Consider the following 26530-nt stretch of genomic DNA (forward strand, 5'->3'; position numbering starts at 1 on the left):
GATTTAGGTGAAACTTGGATATGTTGTAGTCTTTAGGGATATATAAACATATTTCAACGGATTTTTCAAAATGTCAAAAATTGTGGATCTTACAGCTCCTTGAAATATAGTGTTAATTTGTTTAAAAAAAATTATAACTGTTGAACTAACAAACTGATCAAAATGAGCTATTGGGTGCTTACAATGAAGACATAAGAGTATCTAATAAAAATTATTTCACGAAAAAAAAAAAATTTTTGACCGTTTATTTTGCAATTGCTCTAAACAATTGCCATGTTTTAATAGCGGGGCACTATTTAAAAATTTAAAAAGAAAATGAGGGTATAGTCCTATTTGCCCCTTTTACGGATTTGTTTTCAGAAATACAGACTTAATACTATGAATTGAAAGAATATTAATTTACTTATGATATAATGGCTGATTTTTTGTGAATATTTATTTATATATTTATTAGGTCAACAAGGCCTGAGCTGCTACCTATGGCTGTGGTCGCAACTCAGATGCGATGTATAAAATATAACATAATTTTACAGGATGATTTGTTTCCAATGGGACACCAGAATGCTTTTCTTAATTGTTGGGAATTAGAAAGATGTAAACATGATTGAAGTGTTTGTCAATGGAATTCATTATTTAAATCTTATTCAGGACATTCTTCCGAATTCTCACAATTAGGGGAAACATTTAGATATTGTATTTCTGGTGGTTTACTTTATACATATGTAAAAGTACGTGTACACACGTTCAGATACAATTATACGTACATACGTACCATTTTAGCTAACAACAACAACTATAAACTATATCGTGCATATAAGGCGGTAACAGTCATAGTGGTGTAAGTCAGCTAAACCTTATTCCGAGAACCAATGGTTCTATCAGAGTGATTGTAATACATGTTAGTGATCGTAACGCGTTTAATATTGTTACGAAGTCTTATTACAAAGTATTAGAATCGACAGAAGACTTAGATCCTTCAGTAAATATGATTTTCAGCTTCTGAAGTGTGCTTATATCTAACACTGTGTACTGGAATATTGGGTACTGATTTGAATAAAGAGAAATTGTTGGTTGTTTGAAAACTCTTATTACAAACACACACAGATGGCGTGGAACGAATTGAATTTTAGTGAAATGTTATATTTCTCTGTTTTCACTGTGTAAGAACTCCAGCGGACCTACAGCAGCGCTGCTCAAGGTCGATCCCACGGGAGATTGGGGTTCTTCCACTCTCGTCCGCGTTGTCAGGGATACCGCGCGAGCTATCCTATAGTTTTGTATTCCAGAAATATAAATTTTGTAATATTTTTTTCAATTTCTCGAGAATTCTCAAGAAGTATGATCTAATTTCTTATTTCTCGAGAAAGAAGAAATATCGAGAAATCAGGAACACTACTTGCACCACTACGATTGGTAACAAAACAACTGTTCCATACATTTGTTCTGCTAGTTCTGTCACTCACTGACCCATAAGCATATTAACGACTTGCACTTCTTCTTCTATCAATGAAGAGACATGCATAGATTTTGACTTTTTGACTTTTCACTTTGACTTTTATCGCCTCATATATATCTGTGTATATCTGCACATAGAATGTTTTCTAACAAATTTACGATGATAGTTTTTCGAATGCTTAACATCTATTCAATTACTGACACTGTCGATTCTTAAAATGAAGGATACAGCCAATTACAGTGGAACTCCTTATCAAAAGTACTGCGACAGATTAAAAAAGAACACATAATGTACAAGTTATCTAAAATAGTTAAGAAAATATATCAGAATTAAGTATTGAATTAAGTTTTATAATATTACAAAAAAAGGAACAAATGGAAAGTTACAATTCAAGGACCAAGTTAAATTCAACATTTTACCAAATAAAGCTAAAAATAATTAAATACAACAATTATCTTAATCGACTGAAGATAATTATCTGGTGTTAAATAATGTAGAAACTATGCAAATTCTATTTAAAAATTTCATTCCTTTAACAGGTACCTACAATTTCTCCAACATTGCCTATCTGTGAACAGAGCTACTCTAAATATTAGATCGACAAAGCCTGGATGCTTCTCGATGATGGGCTTCGTAATTTCAATACCTTGTAAACATTAACATCGTTTAATACAACATTTTACACCTGATCGCGGTGATTATAATTTGCGTATAGTCTACACAGCAGGTACGTCTGGCCGAGCCAGACGATGTAAAAGCATTTGAACAATCAAATGGAAATAATTCGGCATGATAATACTGTCTTCGATGTGCAATCTTAGTTTTGTACAAAATTTCTGTTAAACCTTTGCAATAGGTACAAATGAACCGCTTTATTTTGTATATTTCTCATTGAACAATTATTCGCGATACTGTGTCCAAGTTTGTACATTCATTTCAGTTTGCACTCTAACGCATTTCAACAAGTTTGTTTTTTTAATACTAGTTGAATTCAATTGTGTGATTATAAAGAACAAGTTATTTCATAATGAAATAAGGTAGAAAGGCTTGCAAATGCTGAGCAATCCTATTACACAGTAATTTACAGAAAAGCTATATTTGTAAAGGATTACTTTAAAAATATCTTTCCCCAAAAGAATTGCATACTGTGATATTTATTTGTCGTAAGGTGGAACAAAATTCACTGAGCTTGATGTAAGAACTTGAATAAAGATTCTTCTTAGTGCAACAATAAGACTAGGAACTTCAGAAGTACAGTGTAGTTTATAAATACATACATGGCGGTACCATTGAACTAGATAGATGGTGTTTCTTATTACTTTCAATCATCGGTTTTCTTCAACTTTACCCATGTCTGTTTCATGGTTTACTGTAGGTATATTTAGTATCTTCGTGTCAAAGATTTAATTTAATCCCATTAAACTTAAAGCTGTTGCTTATAGAGACCTTCTACTTCTAACTAACGAGAGCCTTACACATATTCTTTAGATTTATAGTTAAATCTACAAATTTAACGAGTTCGCCTAACAAGTTCTGCGATGTGCTCTCCCTTAAACATTGTAGGGAAAACTTGGAAAGGAAAACTTGTTCTAAAAATCGTAAAAATTGAAATAGAAGGTGATGTTCTGCTGGATCAATCCATTTCTAAGAAAGTCACCCTTTCAATGCATTTAACCCGTTCGCTACGATATCAGTTAGTAGAACTGAAGTGGAGCTATATAGTATGTCAAAGAATAAGTAAGATCTTATCTTAGACAAAATAATTGATCAGTTGAGTGTAATCTTGAAGGATACAGCTTGTTCGCAAACTGCAGGAAAAATAGATCGATTACTACCAGTGCCATTATTCGTAACAAAAGAGTCAACTATGCATTGAAAGGTTCTGTAAAGTGATTAAAAAGTTGTTTAGAAACCTGAGGACATTGTGGCCTATGACAGAAAGAGTTCTAACAGTGTCTCTTCAGACAACTTCCTGAATGTGTGCTTCTTCGCTGTCAAAAGACTTGAGTTCACTGTGCAAAGGTGTTGTAGTGAATCTTTGCCATTCAGGGAGTAAAGAATCATCGAAAGGATCGTGTCGTACAGTCTAAGTGAGTGCGTTCGAAGTCCACATGATTCAGTCCAAAGACTTCTGCATAAAATCAAATCCCGACGACGGAGTCTTAGCAAAGGTATACTTGGAACCTAGCACCGTGCAAAATCACAACCGCACTGTCCTAGACTGGTTCTGGAGGTGGATCCCCGTTAACATCTTCTCTAGACTGGATCATCACCTCTGTTTGCTCTTTGGTCAATTCTTGTTGGTCTTTGCTTAGAGTCAAGTCCTGGTCCCCAATGAAACTGCGGCGAATTGCACCATTTGCCACTGAAGACAAATCTGTGTTCATTTGTTGAGTATCCCTCCAGGGAGTTGTGAGAATATGCAATCTCTAAAAAATTGATTGATCAATGAATTTATCACGTGTTTCCAATACTTTAAGATTACGTAATATTTATTCCTCTCAAAATTATGAATGATTGGCGACACTTCCGAAAACCGGTCAAACCCGATTGGGCTGAAATTTTGAAAATAGCTTCATTTTGCATAAAAATAACGTTTGCGAGAAGGATTTTTGGCGACTCGAAATATTTTTTTTACCATTTCAATGTCGTTCCCTATCTTACCGACCTGGACTGATCTCTCTTCTAGGTAGACGCTAGGCTTCGCCCCGTGCGTAAGGCTCCAACAATAATAAAACATCCCCCTGGACGACCGATCAGTATCAAGCTGATATCTCTATCTAAGTTGATCTCTGTTTTATAGATTTTAGGAGATTAATAAGGAGAATGCATTGAATAACTGTTGTATCCGATTCTCCGCTCTGTCAGTAAGGTAGGGAACGACAATATATTTATAAATAACGGATCAAAGGGGGAAGTACACCCGAAATGCACTCATTTTTGCAGATATCTTTCAATTTATTTTAAAAATTAGGGGTCCAGAAGAAAATCTGACTACTCCACGCGATGCAGTAGATATTTTTCCTTCGGAGAACATCAACAAAAGTGGTAAGTCACGTTTTGTTTTCAATACCGGAGCGAAATAGTTTGGCAAAATGTGCGGCGCCGACAGCGGTAGTCGCGCGCGTAAGTAGCAGCTGAGTGGCAGTGGATACGCCCGCCGCTGTTGGCTTCTGTATTGAAAGCAAAACGTGACTTACCACTTTTATCGATGTTTTCTAGGGGAAAAATGTCTGCTGATGAGTTTATCCTTTAACTAATTTCACCATCTTTCCTTTCCCTACTATATTCAACCATGTCATACATTCGATTAATCATCCCACTTTTCAGAAAAGTGACCGCCAGGCGGCGCCCTCCGCGGTACTTACCTAGCCCAACATTAGGTGTAAACAAACGACTGACAGTGAGCGTTAGAGCTAAATTCTCTACAAGATGATTCGAAGTAATTAGTGTACACTGCAAAAATTCCAAAGTACAAAAAAAATCCGAGAGGGCCACTTGACGGCGTTCCCTTGTAATCCCCGCAGCGAAAGAAAATTAATTTAACATTTTCGACTAGTATTGACACGAAGACGGTTGTATTTTCTCTTAGAATATTTTATACACGGCATAGCTTCGGCATAATACTACAAACTAAAGATTTCTGCACGGAAGTGTGGAAGAATATAGAAAAACCGAGTACTTTAAGATCGAGTCAATTACCTGCATGAAGGTTCCGGGCGTTACGATTATCTTGTAAATTGCGACGCCTGGTATCATGGCAACTGAGGAAGTCGCAATTAACCAGCCTATTACGTTTGCCCAGACAGGGTACACGTAATCCTCGTAAGTCAGTGGTTGGTAGCCCATTAAACCATAAACGATAATGAACTATAAGAATACAAAAACCACTTTTATAAGCAAATTCTTTGCATGATAAGATGATTAGAATATTACACCAAAGTTCGACTATGTTTTTGACAGCAAAAGAATTTATATTACAATCTTGACATTTATTATATGGGGGGTTGAAGTTTTTATGATATTAACAGACATTGTTTACAAGAATTTCAAGATATCAAAGCATGGTGAAATCTCAATTTCGTCATTCTTATTTAAAATCGTAATTATACGATTTGAACGAGCTATAATGGAAATTTACAGAAATATTGGCAAATATAAATCCTGAGGTGCGATACACCTCGTGTCACCACGAAGGGTTAAGCCCCAATTCCGCCACCTACAACATTAAGTCCTTCAAGGTCACTAAAGCTCGTACAAACAAAATTTTCTGTGAACTGACGTTTTGTTTAATTTTCGACCTTTTGGCTTATAAATATAGCCGAGATATTTCGGGTGATAAAGTTAGGTGGAACACCCTGTATAAATTATTTAATTGCATTTAAAGCATAGACAGTATATGTACCATAAGAAATATCGGAGCGACGAATTTCCAGCAGACCCGCCAGTAGATCCCGGGCGAAAACCCGATCATGTCTTTAATATCCGCACAAAATCTGTCCACCCCGTAGATCCAGCTAATGGCGATCGCCTCTGCCAAAACTGCGAATAACATCGAGTAGCCGGCTGCGTAACGATCCAACAGGTGGAAAAAGTAGAAACCGCCCTGTGTGCAGATGCAAAGTGTATTCAATAATTAATTTAGTCGAAAAGTGGTGCTCGGTTACATTTCAATGAAATCTCCCTGGTAAAATTTCAACGGACCATTCCCACCACCTATTTTGTGTGACCGTCTTCACCTTGATCCTTCATTGCTTCGAGCTCGGCGAAACATAACAGATTCGCAAAGAAAGTGAAGAGATATATAAAAATTTCACTTTCTACAATTTCTATCCTGTCTTTATGAAAATAAGTTTGCGTGCGCGATGGTCGCAAGCGCTTACCGTGAACCGGGCCTGCGTCAAGAGTTTGCGAACCGGTTTTCGTGCTCACGTTAAGCGCTTGCGACCACCGCGCATGCTCGCCGCGCACGCAGTGTTGCAGCTCGCTCTCCCCCCTTCGGTCAGAAAGAAACGAGAAACGAACACTCGATATTAGGGCTCTGTTCACGATAAGGGCTCAACGCCGGTCCAGCGAGCCGTTAACGAGGAAATACTGTAGCATTTATAACGTTAATGTTAAAAGTATCCTAGAAAGAGTAGATAGATTTCTACGTTCATAAATTATGATAAAAATTAAATATGTAGGCTTCATCTATAAGCATACCTTAAATAAGTTCAGAGTAATCTCAATGCTGCCTCGTTATTGTTAGATTTTTTAAATCGATCAGTCGAATTTTCAAAAACTAAGGTTTACGCGCGAAAATTTGATTTCTCAGTTTCGAATTATTTTTTCGTGATGAATCCCTCTATAGTTGGATCGTAAATGCCGGCCCACGCCATACAAATCTGCGCGTCATAGGCATTAATTGGTTATCTTATTAATAATTTTGTCAATAATGATAATGGAGCTGTCTTTTAAACTGGTGCTAACTTTGAATAAGTTCGCTACGAATTCTGTCAACTTTAATTGAGAGACGATACAGCGCAGGTATTTGGAAAAACTCCATTCTTAGAGTCATTAATCAATTTCTTAATACTTAATAAGAATTAATTATTTACTTTTCACAAACGAAGCCTGTCCTTTGGAATCGTAAAAGTTTTTAGATTTTATTGATATTTCATAAGGATAGGTCAGATCAGATAAATAATTCAAATACATGGAAATTTAATTTTAATAATTCTCACTCAAAAATATAATAATAATGAGCCCACTTCTTCCTGAAAGTCTTTCCTTTAAAGTTAATCGAAAGAATGTTTAAAACGAGAATGATAAATATATAGAAATGCTCGACTGATCAATCATAATTATTTCGAATTCGATTGTGCCTACTTAGGACCTAAGTCTTAGGTAATCTTCATTAACCGAATATACTGTTAACATTAGCTTAATTAAATGTTAATTTTACCTGGGAGCAAGAGGCTAATCCAACGACGAAATAAAGCGTGAAAAGCAAAGCGACGAATATTTCCCGATTGTTTCCAATAATTGGGAATTCGTCGCTAAGAGCAGTTATTATAGCTTCTGAACCTCCAAACTAGAAGTAAATTCATACGTGATTATATCTTCTAATCGATCACATAATCTGTAAAAATAGAACTTATAGAAAAGTTCATTGAAACAGTGAAAGGGAAAGCAAATTTTATTTACTTAGGGGGGGGGGGCTAGTTGATACAGGGGTAGGTTGATACATATAGAGAAAAAGTAAATAGTTGTGTTCACTTTCCAATCCGTCTTGAGACGATATAGAGAATTTTATAACCCGAATTAATTAGGCATCACATTGAGCCTTTTGAAGGTAAGGTAATTACGTTTTGTTATTTTATTGATATGCTCTACATTTTTATGGACATGTTTGTACATAATGACTTCCAGTGGGGTAAGTTGATACGTTTTCTCTTGGGGATATTGACGCAGTGTATCAATCTTCCCCGACTACTTTTAATTGAATTTTGAAATGGTTCGAAATTATATCAAAAAGACAAATCGTGGCGAAATATCACAAAATATTTTTCAGAAAATTTGCGTCGCAATAGAAAATGACTCAATATTATTAGGGCAAAGCGCAAAATTATACAATATTGACAAAATGAGTTTATTAAGATATAGTACAAAAGAAGAAGACACCTTATGTTAAAGTGGGATATTTCAGGCATAAAAAAAATAAAAATAAAAATGTTTTTCTATGTTTGTTCAAAAATCTGTTTGGTTTTTAGAATACGTTTTTGTTCATTTTTAGTCTATATTGTTGGAAAGGTATTTAGATTAGAATTATATTTTTCAAATTTATTAGTTATTCATTAAACGGATATTTTACAGATGTATCAACATGACCCAGAGCAGTATCAACTTGCCCCGCAGTGGGGTAAATTGATACATTTTGCCATCGTCCAAATAACATTTTTTCATTCATTTTGTATGTATTTTCTCAAGTTTTCGTTTACTATAAATAAATAGTTTAATAAAAGAGGAAGGAGCAAAGTATATTTTAGCATATTTGTTATTAAGTAATTCATTCAAATAAAAATGAATAAAAATAAAAATTGAATAACGTATCAACTAGCCCCAGTCTCCCCTATACAGGGTCAGCGTTTTATTCTGCAACCCGCGCTCGCGCGAACAGGTAAAATGGCAACAGCGCCTCACGGACGCATATATATATATATAATTTGAAGATTTGAAAGAGTATATATATATAAGAGAAGAACTTACTTCATTTCAGAGAATTGTATTAATTATTGTTCAAAACCACTATACTCGAAAACCTTTGAGATCGAACCATTATATATAAGTTCTTCTCGGTAATAAGTATTTAATATTAATCAATCTCGGCCACAATCTAAGATTCACTAAAGGGAGAACCTGGTTTAGGACGCTGAAAGAGCTGATTTTCGCGAATTTTTGAAACACAGATGAGTAAAGCAGATCTTTCCAGAACTTTAGTGGTATTTTAATCTTATATATTTAAACAATAAAAAAAAAGTTAATTGAAAAATTTCAAGTTCATCGCGCCGAAATTGACTAATCATTGTCCATTGATGCGTCTCGCCACTGTAATTGTGAAATGGCGGCAAAAATACAGCCTTAGCTTTTGCCCAAAATGAATAAACCGAATTTGCTCTTAATTTTCATGAACTTACATTGTCGATGCACTAAGAAGATAAAAAAGTCTAAAATTTACAAAATTGTAGGACGTAGAGGAAAAGTTACGGTTTTGAGGACAAAATTTCGATGTTTATATGCAAAAAGTATAGTTTAATTGAATTTTTCATAATTGTTTCCAGTTCATCGACGATGGTTGGTCATTATTTAACTAAAAAGCCCCGGGAAAAGTGGATCGGTCAAATAGTTTTCTTGCCATCTTTCCTGCCAAACTTGAAAAATATTGTTTTGCGAAAAAGCGTTTTAAAGTTTGCGGTTTCCGGTAGGTAGAGGTAGGTACTGCGCGACACGTAACTGCTGATACTTCCGAAATTCTTTTGGAATATCACTCTGAAACTTTAGGAATATATTCTCGAAGAGTATTACTATCGATCAAAGCAAAAAAAAAAAGAAAATAGAAAATTTCTACCCTCTAAACCAGGTTCTCCCCTTGATATATCTTTCATAAAGAGTGACTAGAAATTAGTCATGAAGTCCTCTGTAATAAAATATTTAGATATACAAGCCGGTGTTCTATCCGTGTACGATTTGCAATTTATATTGTTTTTGTCTCCATTTCAACAGCTACAAGACAATGGTTCATCGAAATCGGAAGTAAATCTGTACCGAGCTGTCCAGTCCCAGCGTAAGCAGCATCATGAAAAAGATGAGCGCCCAAAACATCGAACCAGGCATGGTGGCGATAGCAGCGGGGTAGACGATAAACACTAGACCAGGACCTTCGGTTGCCACCTCCTGAATGGGCTTTCCACTTGCTTTAGCCATATATCCTAGCACGGAGAAAATCACAAATCCAGCAACGAAAGACGTCACGCTGTTGATCACGCTGGTCAACAAAGCGTCCCTGAAAATTCGAGCAACAGGTTTCATAGCGGCGACTTGTCGATCTGTGTTTATAGATTTGTCTCGAAAGAAGGTGACGGGGGGTACTTTTGGCTTGTCTTTATTCTTTTATCGCGTAGAGTGAGAGACACTAGCAAGGGGAGGACACCAAGTGATAGGCTCATTTTGATGAGCTTTGGCACGATGGATCTATGTCGAAAATAAGTAAATAGATGTTTGAGCGTTTCTGCCAATGGGCCTTAATAATAGAGATATTTACATGTAAATTATTAAACATTTCATAGCGCTCATGTAAACACACAAAAGCCATAATCTCTACTTAAAGATATGCCGTGGAGCGTTCGGTATGACGTTGGCGTGGTGTGTTGTTGCGGTCGTGAGTTCGATTCCGCCTTTGTCTATATATTTTTTTTATACATTATTTTTTTCCACACTGTATGAACAGTGAGAGAAAAAGGTAACGATAGTAACGTTCATTATTAATTCTTTTAAATGTATAAATAGAATTAAAGTTTTTTGTTTTAACGTGGGGAAGACTTATAAAGAAACCCTGACACCTTCAGAGGGGAATCCCCCGAGGGCGCCAGGTTACTATCGTTACCTTTTTGCTCACTGTTCATACAGTGTGGAAAAAATACAGTGTGAAAAACATAAAGTATAAAAAAAAATATATAGACAAAGGCGGAATCGAACTCACGACCGCAACAACACAACGCTTTTTTTTTAAATATGTGTTTATTTTGCCATATAAAATACATAAAAGATCATATAAATGAGAACTAGGTATAAACACAGCCGATATGGCACATCGTTACAATAACAACTTAAGAAATGCCACAGTCTCACTCAATTAATAATATATATAAAAAAGCATTAGATATGAAAGAAACTTTTCCAAATGTGGAAATTATTTTGAAAATTTTGTTAACCATGCCAATTTCAAACGCATCGGGGGAACGCCCTTTTTCTTGTCTAAAAAGAATAAAAAATTATCTAAGAAACTCAATGTCGGAGGAAAGATTAAATAATATGGCTATTTTATATATAGAGAGCGAGTTAGTTAAAATTATTGATTGTGACGAGATAGTTAATAAGTTTGCAAAACAAAAAGCAAGAAAAAAATTTATTTAAATTTTTCACTTCTGTAATTATAATTTTAAGTAAAGTTCTATAATTTTTGTTGTTTAAATGGCTAATTATTAGTTTATTATACGTATAGTATCATTAATTATAACCATACTTTTTCGTGTGTTCAACTATTAATTCAAAACTTTGTGATTATAATTGTATTATTAATTATATTGTACATATACTTTATTAAAATTTTATTGAAATTAAAACATTATGAGTACATAATCTGTTTATGTGTTTAAAGATATGGTTAACGTGATTTTATTTCTCCTGTCTTTCCCTTTTTTGTAAGGGGCCCTATTTTTTCTTTTGCACCCGGGGCCTCAACCGACCTTAATCCGCCTCTGATTCCTTTCAATAAATAACTATTGCTTCTCGGTAATGTATTAGAAAGAATTCGTTGAACCGAAAGAAGGAAAGCGTAGAATGTATAACAGATTTAACAAATAGGTTGAGAACATGAAATTTACCGCGGATAACATTAACCGAGCTACCAAAGGAGAATTCGTCAGCGTCGCTTTCCGAGCAATGACGTTATAACTCGCGTAGGTATCTATTAGATTTAACACGTTTGAATCACTTAAACGCCGAGGAAGAAGGTTGCACAGAAGAAATTTGCAGAGATCTGTAATATTTTTCATTTAACAGGAGATAAATTAACGGTAACAACCGCAACCTCGCATCAGGGTGAAACGGCCCACAGTGTCTATGCGGAAGAATGAGATCAACAGATATATTAAAGAAAAATGTGCCCACTTTGCATGCTTATGAGTAATGAAAATTCATTTTGCGGGGATTATTTTAAATTAAATATTGTTAACTTTGTATGGATTATTTACTTGTAAACGTTGTTGTGATATTTATTGTAACTCGCATAAGCCAGCAGCACCCCGAAGCCCGGGCCGAGGGAGAAAAACACCTGTGTCGCGGCATCCACCCACACCTGAAACGAGATTAAAGGTTCTTAACAAAAAGCCACGCAACAGTCTCGTATACCATGTTTAAGTATAGTTAAAATCAGATTTCACGTTTCTCCAAACAAACCAATGAAATCTTGAAATGTCGCATCGGTGAGTGTAGAGACTATCCTTATCTAGTGAATGTTTTAAAAAATAGCTTTCGCAAAATGTAATATTTACGCTACGCTCAGTTCATTGGGTATAATCAAAGTTACGGCTCGTGTTGGTGCCAAATATTTATTTAAATATTTTCAACGAATGCTGTCTATTTTTACTCACAACCAGTGTTTGCTGGAAAACACAGGTGAATCTGGAAATACTGTTCAATTTAATTTAGTTGTAAAATGCATGCTATATTTAAAAAAAAATTAAATTTGAACACTGGAACGTTAATATTCTTGATAATGCATATTTTATGTTAACTTTCCTTATTAAGAAAGGCTTCTTCGTTTTAAACGATTATACACTTGCATGTGCAGTAATGAAGTCTGTAATAAAATCAAACAACACACATATAAGTTTAGTGTGCTTCAATCTTTCCAAAACTGAAAATTCACTTTTATAAGTCTCTACAAACTTAAAAAAGAAAACAATTAATCAGTAAATTTATGGTGCGTTTTATATTACTGGTTACATAATTGAGTAATAATAGTAAGCCTTTGAATAGTCAATCAGTTTCTGCTGCTACATTTCTACGTAACTGTAACTGTAACTGTAACTGTAACTGTAACTGTAACTGTAACTGTAACTGTAACTGTAACTGTAACTGTAACTGTAACTGTAACTGTAACTGTAACTGTAACTGTAACTGTAACTGTAACTGTAACTGTAACTGTAACTGTAACTGTAACTGTAACTGTAACTGTAACTGTAACTGTCACTGTCACTGTCACTGTCACTGTCACTGCCACTGTCACTGTCACTGTCACTGCCACTGCCACTGTCACTGTCACTGGCACTGTGACTGTCACTGTCACTGTCACTGTCACTGTCACTGTCACTGCCACTGTCACTGTCACTGTGACTGTCACTGTCAGTGTAACTTTGTAACTGTAACTTTAACTTTAACTTTAACTTTAACTTTAACTTTAACTGTAACTGTAACTTTAACTTTAACTTTAACTTTAACTTTAACTTTAACTTTAACTGTAACTGTAACTGTCACTGTAACTGTAACTGTCACTGTAACTGTAACTGTAACTGTCACTGTCACTGTCAGTGTAACTTTGTAACTGTAACTTTAACTTTAACTTTAACTTTAACTTTAACTGTAACTGTAACTGTAACTGTCACTGTCACTGTCACTGTCACTGTAACTGTCACTGTCACTGTCACTGTCACTGTCACTGTCACTGTCACTGTCACTGTCACTGTCACTGTCACTGTCACTGGCAGTGTAACTTTAACTTTAACTTTAATCGACACTTGACGAATAATTTTGTTAACTTTTGTTCGTTATTTGAAATTTGTATTTAAATAAAAATTGCGCCCCTCTCTGAGTGAAACCACTGTTTATACCTAAATCTAACCGTAATCACTGAATCTTACACCACTTATATCACTTATATCACTGAATCGTCCTATTGAAGGAAAACTTTCTTCTACCTTTTTTATTTCGCGAATGGCGGTAGGAGGGGAATATCTCTCGAGACGCGAGGGACAAACCCGAGGCGGTTCTCCGCAGAAAAGGACGGCGTTAAAATGATTCCTCGTAAATCCACGGATTCCAGGAATCAACAAATTTCCACGGTCGCTGTATAAAATCCATTCCAGCAATCCAGAAGCTCGGCTAAGTCACTCGAGGGAAATGCATTCCACTTGCGAGTCGACGAGGGTCGAACGTGGCCAGCCAAACTCTAATGGTCATTATGACAGGTACACAGAGTTTCCATTTTCAGCGTCGTCAGATAAACCTGGCACGTTCCTTTCCCGGTCATTTTTCTCACGACGATTTCCCCGACCCTCTTATACGCCGCGCATTAACTCCCTGCCCTTCAGTTTTTCATTCTTCTCAGTGGCTACTGTAAGTGACCACTTCATAACCGGCGGGCGGGGATTCATCGAGTCCAGAAAGCTCCACAATCGGTCATGAAAGCGAAAGTTTCTGTGTAGGAGTTGCCGCGATAATCCTTTGATTACAACTGCAATTTATAGATTTCAATGGAGTCAAATTTTGGTGTTGTAAAATCGACCGATATCCATGTACCTACATACTTTATCATTAGAAGCAGATGGCGTTTCATTGTCTTTGGGCAATAATGTGATGATTAAACGAAATTTTGTTATTGTAAAATTATTTAATATTACGATGTAATCTGAATAACCAAATTACTTTCGATGGTCGTAAATTTCCAATCTTGATACCAAGGAAAATTAATCTGTACATTGTATGTACAGCTATGTTTAAAAGAAGAAGAAATATAAAATTATTTTTATGTTTTTACTATTTTGATACATTTATTGAAAAGCTTGGAATGATCTTTCTGAGTTTTTTTTCTATATTCAAACGTTGAACATTATTCATTATTCTCATCACTATATTAAAATAAATTCATATTTCACAGTTGATTCAAGAAAGTGTCACAAATATTTTAACGATTTTAAAAGAAAATTTTTAATGTGTTTATTTTCACCTCTCCGTATTTTTCTTCTTCAATTCACTGGCTTAAATAAATTTTAACAATCCCCATTTTCAACTTTGCAAGTTATATTTTATGAAATTCTCCAAGTTCGAAGTACACTTGAATTTGTTAGAAACAGTGTTTCTTAGTTCAGTCAACAAAAGAAAACATACATATACATATGTAGCTTTACTGCCCAGCTTCGTCCGGAATTTAGATTCTGATTTTATTAAAAAAAAATTATGTTTTATTTCCCTTTTTGTGAAAATAGTCACATTCATCTGGATTAGCCAGGCATAATGAGCTGAGGCACGTTTCGTGGCCCCGCAGGGTTTACCGTTCGAAAATTTTTGGGCCACAGAGAAACACTCAAACATATAAACTTTCTGCTTTATATATTAAGATTTGTATCTAAAGTTTATCTTTCAATAATAAATTATATCAGTTCAATTGGTAATTTGAAAAATGAGCAGCGATTTACTAACTGCTTACCGCTTCAATTAGATTTCAGATAACGTTAATCTGTTTTCTAATACATGTGCAGTAATTTATCACTGTATATTTTTAAATAATATTGATGAGTTTTTGCATTAGTATGCAAAAGATTCCAGTAAAACAAAAAAATAATCTCAAAGCATTCGGTCCGAGACTGATGATGATCTCACATATTCTATGCAGTGACGTAGAATTAATATTGTAACTTAAGAAGTCTTTTTATCGTTATTTATGACGGTGAGTTTCATATTTCCTTTATCGTTAAAGCCACTGTATTAACGAAGAGGAAATGTGGGTTAGGTAAATGGCTTAAGGGGAGGTTCCGGTCTAAAAGTCGATTTTTTTTATTTCATTTTGCGAATGTTCAATCTTTTAGGAATACGTGTTTAAAAGAATTTGTTGAAATTCGTAAAATTTCCGAAGTTATAGGCATTTGAGTAGCGGCAAGTGTTTGGGTAACACCCGGCGACTCGGCACTCACGTAAAACTTTAAACGCGTTTTTCTCGAAACAGTGTTCTCAAAACGGTGGGACCTGTATCTCCAAAAGTTATTATCCGATTCGACTGAAACTTTTTTTACTTTGAAGAATATACTTCTGCCTAGGAGGGATACCAGAAAAAAATACAAGAAATTGGAAATTTATAATTTTCAAAGGCGTTGAAAGGGTGACAAATATGGGGAAAATGTGATTTCAAACTTCAAGTGTCGTTATTTTCTAAAAAACTGTCATTTTTGCATTTTTTTTGTTTCCCCTCTAGCCAGAAGTATATTCTTCAAAATAAGAAAAGTTTCAGTCGATTCGGATAATAACTATTGGAGATACATGTCCCACCGATTTGGATCAATTTTTTGACGCCTTGACTTTAACAACTCCCCAGTGCTGTCTGTAACGAATTATTATAAATAAAAAAATATATTTCTGTAGCTTAAGACATCCTTAATACAATGCAAAAAGTCCCATTAAATTATATATAGTAGTTTTCCTTTAATTAATTCCTAAATATCACCTATTTTTGGGGGCTCTAGACCGGAACCTCCCCTTAATCTTGCTACATTTAACATTATTTAACATAATATCAAGGAATGAGGAGCATGCTACGTATTAGTAATAACTTTCTTAAAAACGAGAAGTATATTGGGTGGAAACAGACTCAAGGGATGTAATAAGAATTGAACTTGTGAAAAGTGATGTTTAATATTTCCAATAACACAATTCAATGTGCATATTTCACGTTGATAAATACATTTTCGGAGAAAACCGCGAAGAATTCACTTTGACTTACTAACGCCTAAGTTACCTAAGAATTAAATTGTCAAATCTTCAAGATTTGTTGAAAATTGCTGCAGTGGAGTTGCAAGTGATATTCTCAAAATATATGTATACACGCCCCGCCGCGGTATAGAAATGGCAGGAATTGTAAAAGTGGCTTTTATTCATTACCTCTGCTTTTGTGATGGCAGAGAAGTTTGGATTGAGGTAGTAGCGTATCCCTTCTAGACTTCCTGGCAGTGTGACACCTCGAATAAGTAGAATCAGTAGAACAGCGTAGGGAAACAAAGCCGTGAACCAAACTACCTGTGACAAAGAAGGTCGTTTTCCCTTTGTTGGTACAAGAAATATTAATTGCCCCTCCTTAACTAGAATCTGATATTACAATTTCAAAAATATTTTCCACAATTTAACGGAATTCGAAATCTACGATATTGAAAAATTATGAAACAAAGAAATCAGCAACTTGGGAAATAAAAAACTTAAGAAATTAAAAAGTAGAGGGCAAGCAATTGGAACAGAATTTTATTTACTTTACAAAAGTAAAATTTTTCTTTAAATTAATTCTTAGTTTTAGAAATATTGATATTATCGTTCACTGTAAACTTTTAGAAACTTCTGAAAGGATTGAAAATTGGAAGTATAATATTCATGTTAATTGTAACATCGAGGGTGTTCGGTAGCAGGAAATAGAAAATGAAATGGGCAATTAATATTTACGTGACGAAGTAAGACGAAAATCAAGGGTAACGAAATTGCAGTGGAGACTTTATTTTTTAGTTATTACTGTTTAAAAAAGAAAGACACATGGGCAGCGGTCGTAGAAATAGTAATAAATATGTCGCTGTTTTTCAATAACTAAAATTAAGTCTACATTAACTCTAAATTAGTAATTAAAAAACAAAGCCTCCACTGTATTTTCTTTACTCATTTTCGTCTCATTTTTACACGTAGAATCGCCCATTTCATTTTTCACTCTAGGTACTTGTTGTACCTGCAGTTTATTATAGAATAATCATCGGACTATTTCAAGGGAGAAGGCTTTGAAATATTTAAATATGAAGGATATACGCGGATCTCACCTTGCCGGATGTAGAAATGCCCTTCCACAGAGAGAAGTAACAGATGATGTAGACCACCAGCAAGCACAACGCAATGTCCCATTTAATTGCTCCAAGATCGTGCAAGCCTTCACTTTTATGAAGCTCTAGAATGGCTCGACTTTAAATAAAATTATTAAATTAGTAATTCTTCTTCTTTATTCGATAATAATTTTCGTTGTGAAATAATGCAGAAATAAAGGGAAACTCCACTATTCCCAAAAAACCGGTTAAACCGGTTTTCGAATTCCACTATTCCCAAAATACCGGTTTTCGAATTCCACTATTCCCAAAAAACCGGTTAAACCGGTTTTCGAATTCCACTATTCCCAAAATACCGGTTTTCGAATTCCACTATTCCCAAAAAACCGGTTAGACCGGTTTTCGAATTCCACTATTCCCAAAAAACCGGTTAAACCGGTTTTCGAATTCCACTATTCCCAAAATACCGGTTTTCGAATTCCACTATTCCCAAAAAACCGGTTAGACCGGTTTTCGAATTCCACTATTCCCAAAAAACCGGTTAAACCGGTTTTCGAATTCCACTGTTCCCAAAATACCGGTTTTCGAATTCCACTATTCCCAAAAAACCGGTTAAACCGGTTTTCGAATTCCACTATTCCCCAGAAACCGGTTAAACTGGTTTTCGAATTTTCACAAAAAATATATAATTAAAATGGTAAATAAATATTTGTACTTAATATTAGTGACTCATAGAAAAGCGGTTACTTTGGTCTTCCCAAATTGAATATGTTTGACGAATCAACTATACATGTTTCCCTACCCTCTTAAAACGTAAAGCGTTCAAAATTATGCCCCCGCGACTTTTTGGGACAACCAGTGGCATTTTATGTATCAACCAGCTGTGTCATACTGAGCAAATTATTTGCGTTTTAAACGAGTAATGAGTACCATTTTTTGGACAAGGATCCACCCCACCTGCACTTGTTCCACGGTTACTCCTTTAGTCTCCCCAATTCCCAGCCAAGTGTATGCGCGCTAAACGAGTTTTCAAATTCGACTTTCTCGTAAATGGACTTTCGTGTAAAAAAAAATTCGTTCTACACTTGCGACTGATTTTTTAAACGAGAAATCATTCTTCCAATTGTACTGCGATTTCGGAAGCGCCCTGTGTTTATTTGGAATCTAGGGATAGGCACAGTAACGCTATCGAAAGCGTCGATAGTAAAAAGGGATCAAAGAGTAGACTTACTTGAAATATTCTTGGGAAGCGGTCGTGTACCATGTACTAGTGTAGCTTTCGTTCGAGGTCCTGTCCAATTGTTCCTCGGTTAGGGACGCGTTGCTGAAGTCCTGTGAATCGAACGATTCGACGAGAGACAAGTCGTCGAACGCGTATGAGATATTCGCATCGAATACGCGACAATGCGGCGTGTTCCATGGATTGTCGCAGGTGGTCCAGGGTAGGATGCTGGAGAACGAGGCAAAGAAGTACCTCAGTGCCCAGGCGATGATCACGTTGTAGTAGAAGTCGACGTAGAATGCGATTAAGGCCACTGCGTATCCGATTCCTGCTCAAGGAAAAACTAGTATGTTAAATGTTTGGACAAAACATTTGCTTCCACTAAAAGAGTGAGGGGTCATCCTTAAATTACGTAAGGCTTTTTTTGGGGGGAGGGAGGGGGTCGCGAATTTCTTACGTTTTCTTACACGGGTGGGGGGGAGTCAGGTAGAGATTTACGTAATATTTTTAACCTAATTTTCAATAAATAGAAATTCTATCATTAATGTTCCGGAAAAGTAGTTTTAGTTTAAATTCCCCGAAACCGAGTTCAATGAATTATGTAAACGTTTAAAAGAATTTTTATAACTGAAAAAATTAAGCGTCAAAAATATTACGCAAGGAGGGGGTTGGAATATCAAATCTTACGAATTCTTATACTGGGGGAGGGAGGGGGTAAGAATTCGCGAAAACTACCCTTACGTAATTAAAGGACGACCCCTAATGCATTGCCTTATCTTTTCATTCATACTAGAAATACGATTTCTTTGCTTTGTCAACATGGAAACTTGGAAACTCAACTGTGTTTTAACATATAGAATACAGTACTGTACACGCTCGCAAATCAACTAGCACCAGATCAATTTTTGTTATTTGTAAATTTGCTTTCTGGGTGTAAATTCCATTATTCAAAAAGCGCAGTATTTTCGCGCCTATCTTCGCAGATGTAGTCCTCTTTTGTATCTATTCATTCCTATGCTATAAATGTTCGATAGTGAATAAAGAGTAATCTAAGAACACCTGCGCGTCACTTGTACGCCAGAATCTGGAAATGTAGACTGCTGTTCGTAAGTTAAATTAAAATTCCTACAATATGCGGAAAAATTTATTGAAATTTTTTTTAAATTTATTGGAGGCCTCTAACAAATTTTACTTTATTTGGTACTAGCGTCCCCCTTGTCGGAATCTGGAAATGTAGACTGCTGTTCGTAAGTTAAATTAAAATCCCTACAATATGCGGAAAAATTTATTGAAAATTTTTTTAAATTTATTGGAGGCCTCTAACAAATTTTACTTTATTTGGTACTAGCGTCCCCCTTGTCGGAATCTGGAAATGTAGACTGCTGTTCGTAAGTTAAATTAAAATCCCTACAATATACGGAAAAATTTATTGAAAATTTTTTTAAATTTTTTGGAGGCTTCTAACAAATTTTACTTTATTTGGTACTAGCGTCCCCCGTGTCGGCTCCGCCCGAGATATTAGCGTGAGTGCTTCATGCTTATTAGAATTAATATCTTTCAAGAAAATTAAGTATTTTGAAAAAAGGTTAATTTCATAATATTTCGGAAAATATAACATTCTCTTCTTTGGTAGATTTACTTTCCCTCCAGTGCCACATGTTCCAGACGCTTCTTCGTCCCACGTTAATAACGCGCTTTTGAGACATGCTACAGAGCCTATGTCCGCCCTAGAGTATCCAGGAATAACGAGTTAAAATTTGAGGAAGATCGGTTCAGTAGGTTTTGAGTTTTGCGCGAACATAAAAATCGGCTCTGTCTTTATATAATAGTATAGATTTTAATTTAAGGGGGTATACCCGTTTGAACCCTCGGAAAATGTATACATTTTGTGGATTTTTTTACAAGTCAACGGTTTGATGCAGATTTCCCGTTTTTTAACTATGTTTACATAGTATTATGAACTACTTATAAAAAAAGTTTCAGTTAAAAAACTATTGTTTTTCGGAAGTTACGGATACATGTCCGAAAGTCTCTCGATTTTAGACGGCTAAACGGTGGCCCTAAAAACTCGCGCTACGTTCAATCAATTCACTTCCAATTTTGCACGCAGAATCATAATAAGATTCCGCATCGTCCAACGAAGGCTTTTTTTATTTCGATTCCCCGTTTATTATTTATAAAGGAAAAAGGTGGATTTTTCTCTTAGAAAAATTTAACTTTACCTTTGATCTCTCACCATTTCTTTATTTTTCAAAATTTTCAAAATCGCCTTCGTTGGACGATGTGGAATCTTATTATGATTCTGCATGCAAAATTTGAAGTAAATTGGTTGAACGTAGCGCGAGTTTTTAGGGCCACCGTTTAGCCGTCTAAAATCGAGCGACTTTCGGACATGTATCCGTAACTTCCGAAAAACAATAGTTTTTTAACTGAAACTTTTTTTATAAGTAGTTCATAATACTATGTAAACATAGTTAAAAAACGGGAAATCTGCATCAAACCGTTGACTTGTAAAAAAATCCACAAAATGTATACATTTTCCGAGGGTTCAAACGGGTATACCCCCTTAAAGACAGCGAAGAGTATTCAATCCGTTCCAAATGTCACATTTTGCGCAAATGCAGCAGGTGTCCCAATATTTACGAACGGCATTGGATTTAATATCTCCTAATTTGCCAGTACCTAATTATCACGTAGTGCACATTGATATAGCATTTTGCAGCCAGAATCATTTATAGAATCTGCTGTCTGAGTATCGACATTTCCTCCCGGAGCATCGCGCATATAGAGCGCTAGCCTCGAAAGGATTAAAGTCCCCCGAGACGCGTTCTTATATCTCGATTCCCGAGTCGTGGAATATTCCATTATCCCGCGGGAGGGATTTGAACGGCGAATGAATTACGTGGTTCATCGATGCGGATCAGAAGGAAGAAGTACACGGGAGACAAGAGTCAAGAGGAATCCCCTCGCTTACATCGATCATGGCGACCGTCCCAGTTGAAATCGCCGCGATGAAGCAGGAAATTGACGGAAATGGAAGCTCTCCTCTAAGGGTGGTCGGCCACCCTCGGGTTTCCCCAGATTTATACGCGTCACATGCCGCGCACCCCGCCGCAGTGTGCAATAAAAGAAAATACACTGAGTGTGCCTAATGCGTCGCTCTTGATTGTGGGGGATGCCAGAAAAGTGCTCCAAGGAACGTTTTCAAAGATCTTCCGGTAGTTGGTCAGAAAAGTATTGCAATCTCGTGCATTAGGCGAAATGGCAGAAGTACCCTTTCCAATATTCTTGCTTTGAAGTTCGACATATTTATTTTCTGATCCTCCTAAACGCAATTCGTAATTGTCTACTAGCAGTAGTTGCCCCACATGTTTATCAGCAACTGCACGTGTATGAACAGTCGAGAATAAAGAATCGCTGATTTACTACAGCGATGATTAAAACTAATCATTTTTTGTTATTAATTGTACACTTCGAAACGTCATGCTTGAGTCTGGGAGATCCCAGGGGTAGATTGAGAGAACATATCGCAGTGTAAGTATGCCAGTTGGAGAAGCAATCAATTAGGAGCATGAAAGTTTGAATTTCGAAAATGTCAATACCAGGAATGGAGAATAACAGAATTCATAGATGAAGTGACTGAATTGTTGTGCAATTAGCTGTAAATAACTGAAACAGCAATGTGGCATCTTGAATTCGGAGATGAATAATGTTTACGTGCAATGCAGAATACCTAACGGAAGACAGAAGAGGAGGGAATAGGAATTAACGTCCACTTACCCTTGAGAAGTGGTACTAGGCGGCCCCAGCAGGTGATTGCACCCTTTCTATTGAACTGGCCTAGAGCGAGCTCCATATAAAAGAGAGGGATCCCACCTACCACCAGCATTATGCAATACGGAACCAAAAAGGCACCTGTGAACAGAAATCGATCCGCAAATTAGTCTCTTCCCTGTAGCGATTCGAGTTTCAAACTATGATTTTTTCATTTATCATTTACACTTTGCATATTTTATTATTTAACACTTTGTATAATTTAGATTTTCGCCTGCAAAACCACGTCCCTTTAATTAATTACTCAGTAGATTTTTATTGTATTATTTCGGTTCATAATACTCCTACAGCTTTTACATATTTTATGCATGTATACAGGGTGTTTCATTTAAATCGCAATGTTGGAATATTTCGCGAGGGGCTGAAACTATCAAAAAAATGTTTTTACAAAAGTTGTTTGGTCACATGGTGCAAATTATTTTTCAACAAAGATTCTTTATTTACAGCGTACAAGCAAATTGCCACCACCCAACGATTCAGGCTTACTCGACGCTTAATTTTTTCGGCCGATCACAGTAGAATCCAGGCTTCTCTTTCCTCTCATTTCCCCCATCTTCTTACATTATTCCTGCTGTATACCTACCCACAACTGTCCTTTTTCTATTCTAACCCCCTTTTCCTTAAGGGGGTAGGTTACCCTCGAGAGCCCTAAAAAAGGCCTTTTTTCAAACGCAAATTGTAAAGTGATAAATAACAGTAGAGAGAACGTTTTTCTCTAGTTTTAATCGTTATTCCATGAGCTTTAACACAAAAAAAGAAAAGTCTAACTATCTCTATGTACATAAAAGTTGTGAGTAAAAACGTAAAGGCGTGTACGCGGTGCACCGTTTGATGGTGAACATAAAATCTTGAAAACCGCTCCAACGATTTGGATGAAAATTTAATGAGAGATGCAGAAAACCATTCCCTACGATATGTCGAAAGCAGATTTTCTAGATAAATTCTTAAAAAAAAGATAAAAAATATTTTTCAGACAAGACATCGATAAAATCGTATTTTTCAACATAAAAATTGTATTATTATTTTTTTTCGAAAATCTGCTCTCGACATATCGTAGGGAATGGTTTTCTGCATCTCTCATTAAATTTTCATCCAAATCGTTTGTTTTCAAGATTTTATATTCACCATCAAACGGTACACCGGGCACACGCCTTTACGTTTTTACTCACAACTTTTATATTTATAGAGATATTTAGAGTTTTCTTTTTTGCTGTCAAAGCTCATAGAATAACGATTAAAACTAGAGAAAAACGTTCCCTCTACTGTTATTTATCACTTTACAACTTGCGTTTGAAAAAAGGCCTTTTTTAGGGCTATCGAGGGTAACCTACCCCCTCAAACCCTCTTCACCTTCCCTACAATTTACCGCATCTGTCACCCTTTCCCCCTACTTCCTACTGTAGACCATTCAACCACTTTTCAGTTAATCCCCTATCATCCAAAATTCTCCTCATCATCCCTCCTATTTCCCCTTTACTCTCTGACTCTCCTTTTCTATCCAATATGCATACGTAGGTACGTTACCATGTTTCCTCTTCCTTATCATACATCACGCAACCCTATTTCCCATTTTTTCTCCTAGGATCTATATTTTCTCGTCCATCCCCTATTCTTGTCACTCTAACCGTTTTTTCTTCTCCCTTTCTCATATCGCCTATTTTTCAGTGCTTACAATACTCGCATCTTCTCGTTAGATGTTTCCCTTAATCGCGATTTAAAATGCCTCTGATTAATTATCAGCGAATGCGCTGTTTGCTCGTTGATATACGAAAATGATGCAAAGCGACGAGGTCGGGTCAGTGGCTTCCAAGGAAGCTTAAAAACACTTTCGTTTTATTCGCGCGGCTCCGAGAACAACCCTCGGTTTTCATATCGTCTTTAATGACGTCCGCTGTGTGTCAAGAGAGCGGCGCCAAGAGCGGGGCAAAAGAGAGTGATGCGCGAGCCACTCGCATCACCGTGTTAGCTGCATAACTGAATTGCAGGATATTCAGAGCGCAGGCAGCGGGCGAGGTGCTTTTAGGTGCGTAATTCGATAGTGAACTTTCGAAAATGCGGCAAGGTGGAGCTAAAATGGCGATTCCGATGAGGCCGATTCGTCAAACGAACATAGACATACAGAGGCTGTCAAAAGGAAATCTGGGACATTTTTTTCAGGATCGATTCTGGGCGCCAAGATAATGGGAAAGGTTCGTGCACACGTGTGTCCGACAGCCTTTTGTTTTTTTTAGTTGGAACTCATTTTTTAAATATAATACAAACGGAATGGTTCACAGAACTCGATTTATATGTATAAGTTCTTGATAGCATTAAGGGGACTAACAACAAGTAGGCAGTCAAGTCTGAAATTAGAAAATGAAGAAGATTCTGTTAATATATGAGTTTATCTGGTTCGTGAACGAAGGATTTTTCAAAAAAAAGATTTCAGACAAAATGACGGCCGTTTAACGCAATCATTTCATTAAAAATAGAGTTTTCATTAAGAACAAAAATCCTTCGTTCACGAATTAGATAAACTCATATACTAACAGAATCTTCTTCATCTTTCGATTTCAGATGATCCGGCTCGGAGAAATCGGGCTCACCACAAAAAAAATAGCTTCCGGAAGAGTGGCTGTTATTTTTTCATTTTTTAAATATTTTAGTATAACAAAATTACTGAGAGTTGCTGAATATATGTACTTTTAAAATAAACAAATAGTTGTAAAAAATATACATTAGATTTTTCACAAAAAATTCTTGAAATCCACGTTTTTTCGCCTGCCAAGACCTACTAGGCATGACCTCTTAAAGATGGAAAGTCTTCAATATTATTTTAAATTTTCTATAGTTTCAAAGGGAAAAGGACACCCGAAATGCACCAATTTTTGCAGATATCTTGCTATATATTTTAAAAACTAAGGGTCTAGGAGAAAATTTAATTACACCACGCGATGCAGCAGAAAATTTTCTTTCGGAAACCACCAACAGAAGTGGTAAGTCACGTTTTGTTTTCAATACAGAAGCGAAATAGTTTGGCAAAACGTGCGGCGCCGACAGTGGTAGTCAACGGCGGCGCGCGAGCCACTGCTGCCCAGCGTTACAGAATCGCGTAACGCGCGTGACAACCACTGTCCGCGCCGCACGTTTTGCCAAACTATTTCGCTTCTGTATTGAAAACAAAATGTGTTTTACCACTTCTGTTGATGCTTTCCGAAGGAAAAATGTCTGCCGCGTCGCGTGGAGTAGTCAGATTTCCTCCTAGACCCTTAGTTGTGGAAATAAATTTAAAAATATCTGCAAAAGTGGGTGCATTTCGGGGGTTCTTCTCACTTTGATCGTTGTTTAAATATATTTAAATGTTCATAATGCACCAATAACTTATATCGCTGTACTCAGGAGGATTCATAGAATAATTTGACGCAACAAGCAACCGAATAACTATTACTGTTTCGACGCAAAAGATGTTCAAAGTTGAAAATTCGCAGTTTTTTTTTTCAAAATCGAATTTCTCAAAAACTGAGGGCGATGGCGACAAACGGTTTGCGGATTCGTTTTCAGCGCACAAAAATCTATAAGAAACGGCTATTGAATGTTACAGAACAGAAAAAAAGTTTAATTTTGTTGTACTGTAAGAGTTGTTCTTTGGGGTGATAAATTTTTGCAAAATAAAGATCACAAGATTTTGGGATCCGTGCTGGGTTTAACTACTTAATTAGTTGTCATTTTGAGGATTGGTGGGTTTCTGCATAACTTGGCCCATTTATTTCCTATGGACTCTACATATATTGCATCGCTATTTCACTCTGCCGAAATAAAAAACACCTTTCGTCTCTAAATTAAGGTAAACTACGTTGTGATAATCACTCTAAAAGGCTTTTGAAGGTCAGGCCGTAATCCACCAGACACGAATAGGCGGTAAGCGTGGCTACTGCC

The 26530-nt window shown here is 36.1% G+C and overlaps 1 protein-coding gene across 1 annotated transcript in view; it reads right to left on the reverse strand.

Annotated features, from left to right (window-relative positions):
* Positions 1-997: 997 nt before the first annotated feature.
* Positions 998-26530, reverse strand: part of Dat (Sodium-dependent dopamine transporter) — a 42340-nt gene continuing 16807 nt past the window's right edge. The window contains exons 3-12 of the mRNA XM_076812578.1: positions 22562-22696; positions 18791-19109; positions 17560-17698; positions 16649-16783; positions 11971-12074; positions 9764-10001; positions 7404-7532; positions 5862-6062; positions 5159-5326; positions 998-3885 (exon numbers count right to left, since the gene is read on the reverse strand). Coding sequence (XP_076668693.1) covers positions 3673-3885; positions 5159-5326; positions 5862-6062; positions 7404-7532; positions 9764-10001; positions 11971-12074; positions 16649-16783; positions 17560-17698; positions 18791-19109; positions 22562-22696 — 1781 coding nt within the window. The 3' untranslated portion in view covers positions 998-3672. The remainder of the gene's footprint in view (positions 3886-5158; positions 5327-5861; positions 6063-7403; positions 7533-9763; positions 10002-11970; positions 12075-16648; positions 16784-17559; positions 17699-18790; positions 19110-22561; positions 22697-26530) is intronic.

Source organism: Andrena cerasifolii, chromosome 5 (genome assembly GCF_050908995.1).
Source record: "Andrena cerasifolii isolate SP2316 chromosome 5, iyAndCera1_principal, whole genome shotgun sequence".
Taxonomy (NCBI): Eukaryota; Metazoa; Arthropoda; class Insecta; order Hymenoptera; family Andrenidae; genus Andrena; species Andrena cerasifolii.